The sequence below is a fragment of the Nycticebus coucang genome, chromosome 7 (assembly GCF_027406575.1).
Source record: "Nycticebus coucang isolate mNycCou1 chromosome 7, mNycCou1.pri, whole genome shotgun sequence".
Classification (NCBI taxonomy): domain Eukaryota; kingdom Metazoa; phylum Chordata; class Mammalia; order Primates; family Lorisidae; genus Nycticebus; species Nycticebus coucang.
Window position 1 is genome coordinate 49,054,861 of NC_069786.1, and position 2,832 is coordinate 49,057,692.

Here is a 2,832-nt window from a genome sequence, read left to right on the forward strand (position 1 = left end):
TTGCCAAGGTTGGTGGGGGCAGAGCCGCCCTCCCCAGGGCTGGGCAAGCCTTCTCTCCCTTTCCTTAGGGGTGGAATCCTCTGCTCCCGCCGGCACCTGGCACCCAAGTGTAACCTTCCCGCGGGGCCCTCCTGTCGTCTCACCTATCTGAGAGCTGAGACTAAATGAAATATAAAATGTTAACTATACGAGAAAACAAAGGACGCTGCCTCCAGTACAGCTCCTGCGTCTCCTTTGGCTACATCTCTCTCGTCCCTCGGCCTTTCCGTGGTAGCCCCACAAGTTGAATGGCGCTCCTTAAGGCGGATTTCTCTGCCCTGACACCTCACCGCCACCGTCCCCCAGCCGGAGAGCGCTGAATGACCACCAGGAGGCCAGGAACAAAACACTTAAATGTTGCATTTATTAAGGAAATGTTAAATAAGAAAAAAAAAGAGTCAAAACGGTGTTACGTATGTCAAGAGCACTTCAGTGGCGTAAACCGTGCAGTCACGAGAGCTATAAGTTCTATTCTGGGTCTTTGACCGGGGTCAGCTGGACCGCTTTCCCCCACAAAAAGAAAAAGACCCAGTTGGAAATGCGCTAAAAGAAACAATCACCCCGTTCACATTCGCAGGCTCCCCGCCCCCCACCCCTTCTCCCAAGACAAAACTCTACCCCCGGCAGGCAAACAGGCCACTGGGGCAGAAAAGGACTTATCAAATATTTGTATACAAGCAAACAAAATCCCTTAAAACACGTTACAATCAATCAAAGGTATTTATCGCCTCTTCCCGCCCGGGCTGGAGGCAGCAGGAGAGAGAGCGGGTGCATACCCGGACACGAATTTGTGCGTTCCCCTGGGGTCTGCTGCGTGGCATATAAGCGAGTCATTTTCCGGTCACCAGATGATCGGTGTCTCTGGGTCTCTCCCCTGCCCATCCGCTCCACCTGCCCCCAGCGCTGGGCCCACCTGCGGGTGGGTAGCGTCCTTCGTCCCGCCTGTCTCCCCACGTCCCACGCAAGCGGCAGCTTCCAAAGTTCTGCACCCTAATCACCCTCCTCTTGCCACTTGCTGCTATGTCCCAAAGTCAGGAGCTTTCCTCCTTCAGGCATGGGAACTTTCAGAGGCCGAGAGAAACCGGTCGCTTCATCTCGAAAGGAAGAAGTCAAGAGAAATATTTGACTCCGACAGGTTTGCTTCGCCCCGTCTCTGATGGTGAGGGGCGCAGCCGGGCCGGCAAAGTGGGGAGACGTGGGGGCGGCTGCGGCTGGGGCCAGAGGGCCTGTCAGTAGGGCCCCACGACCACCGCCTCCACCTCCTTAGACGGTCTCCGGTCCTTCACCAGGAAGTTGATCATGCCCTCGGACTTGATGAGAAGATTGCAGCCGAGGAAGAAGATGCCGAAGACCACGGTGAGCGAGAGCACGCACATGACCGCGATCTGCACCACTCGCATGATGTACAAGCTGCGCTCGTCAGGGCTGCCCTCGGCGAAGCCGTCGTCGGTCACAACCGACGCCTGGGTGCAGCATCGTACCGCGCGCTCCAGTGCCTCGCTGCTGTTGGCCAGGAACAGGCCCGCCACGTCGGTCTGGTTGCCCAGCGCCGGATTCATCGCGGGAGCGGGCTGGTGTCTGGGGAGGCGCGGTTCCGAGGGGAGGAAAGGCAGTGGCTCCAGAGAAACAGGTGCCGGGCGGAACACTTACTCGCAGACTTGCGCACCCGGAGTCTCCAGCTCTCTCCTTTCGAAAGTCCCTGGGCCGTGGGACTTTCTCAGGAGCCTTTCCGACGCGCGCCGCAGCCTGCCTCTCCTGCGCCGTCCGCTCCTGCCCGGGCTGCGCTCGTTCCCGGCTCTCGCACGACTGGGGGCTGTTGGAACTTGGCGGGGCTGGGCCAGCCGGGCCGTGGGAGGCGCGGGCCGCGCTGCGGCTCTGAGCAAACAGCGGCCCCTTCCGGCCGCAACGCCACTCTGCGCCCGCCGCTGCTGGGTGGCGGAGGAAACAAAGGGGCGAAACCTCCTCTGGCTTTTCTTGATTCGCTTCTTTTGCAACTCCAAAGGCCAGGCAGAGGTCACTATACTCTTCTAGCTTGATGGATGATTAAAGAGTTTGTGGGGGGAGGGTGCGGTCAACCGAAAGTTTCAGAAGAACTGGGACATTCCAGCTTGGCGTGTCCTTTGCCAGTCACCCCTCTGACCCTTGAGTGGATGGAAAGTGGCTGCGAATCCCGGGTGCCAGATGGTGCTGGCGAAGGCCAAGGCACCGGCCCCCCGCGGCGCCTGTGCCTGACTTCGTCTTGCTGGTGACAGCTTTCTACTGGAGTGGGGTGATCTGAGAATGTTTTGAAGAAAAGCCATGTATTTACATTTACGAAGTCGGGGAAGAAGGAAGGAAAGAAAAAAGGGAGAGAGGGAGAAAGAAGAGCTTATCCCGATCTCCTTTAGGAGACTGGGAGACAGAGCAAGGCAGGTTTTATAGAGATTGCTTTGGCCAAGGAATGGGAGTTAGAGGAAGGCGTTGTTCTTCCGTGGCCCTCGTGTGGAGGTGGTTGCCAGGAGCAGGGTCACCTCTCCGGTAAGGGATGTGGATAGAACGACCACTTGCGTGGAATTTTAATTGCAGATGAGTTTTTGGATGTGCTTCCAGAATTTTTGTTTGCTGGCAGTAAATCAGTTGCTTAAGGGAATTGCTCATCAACATCCGTCACCTAGAGAACACCGAGCAACTGCTGAAGCCCTTCCCATTTTCCGTAAAGCTGATGCATTACAAACCAAATTTTAGATGTTTTAGGTGCCTTATTGGGGCTTTGGCTCATTATAATTTTGCTATTGGTTTCTATGAAACCTGTCA

At 56.5% G+C, this 2,832-nt stretch overlaps 1 protein-coding gene across 1 annotated transcript; it reads right to left on the reverse strand.

The window, feature by feature from the left end:
• Window positions 1-552: 552 nt before the first annotated feature.
• On the reverse strand, window positions 553-1,827 carry RPRM (reprimo, TP53 dependent G2 arrest mediator homolog). Its single transcript, XM_053597726.1, has one exon. The coding sequence runs from the start codon at window positions 1,596-1,598 to the stop codon at window positions 1,269-1,271; it is 330 nt and encodes a 109-aa protein (XP_053453701.1). The 5' UTR covers window positions 1,599-1,827; the 3' UTR covers window positions 553-1,268.
• Between the last annotated feature and the right edge of the window lie 1,005 nt (window positions 1,828-2,832).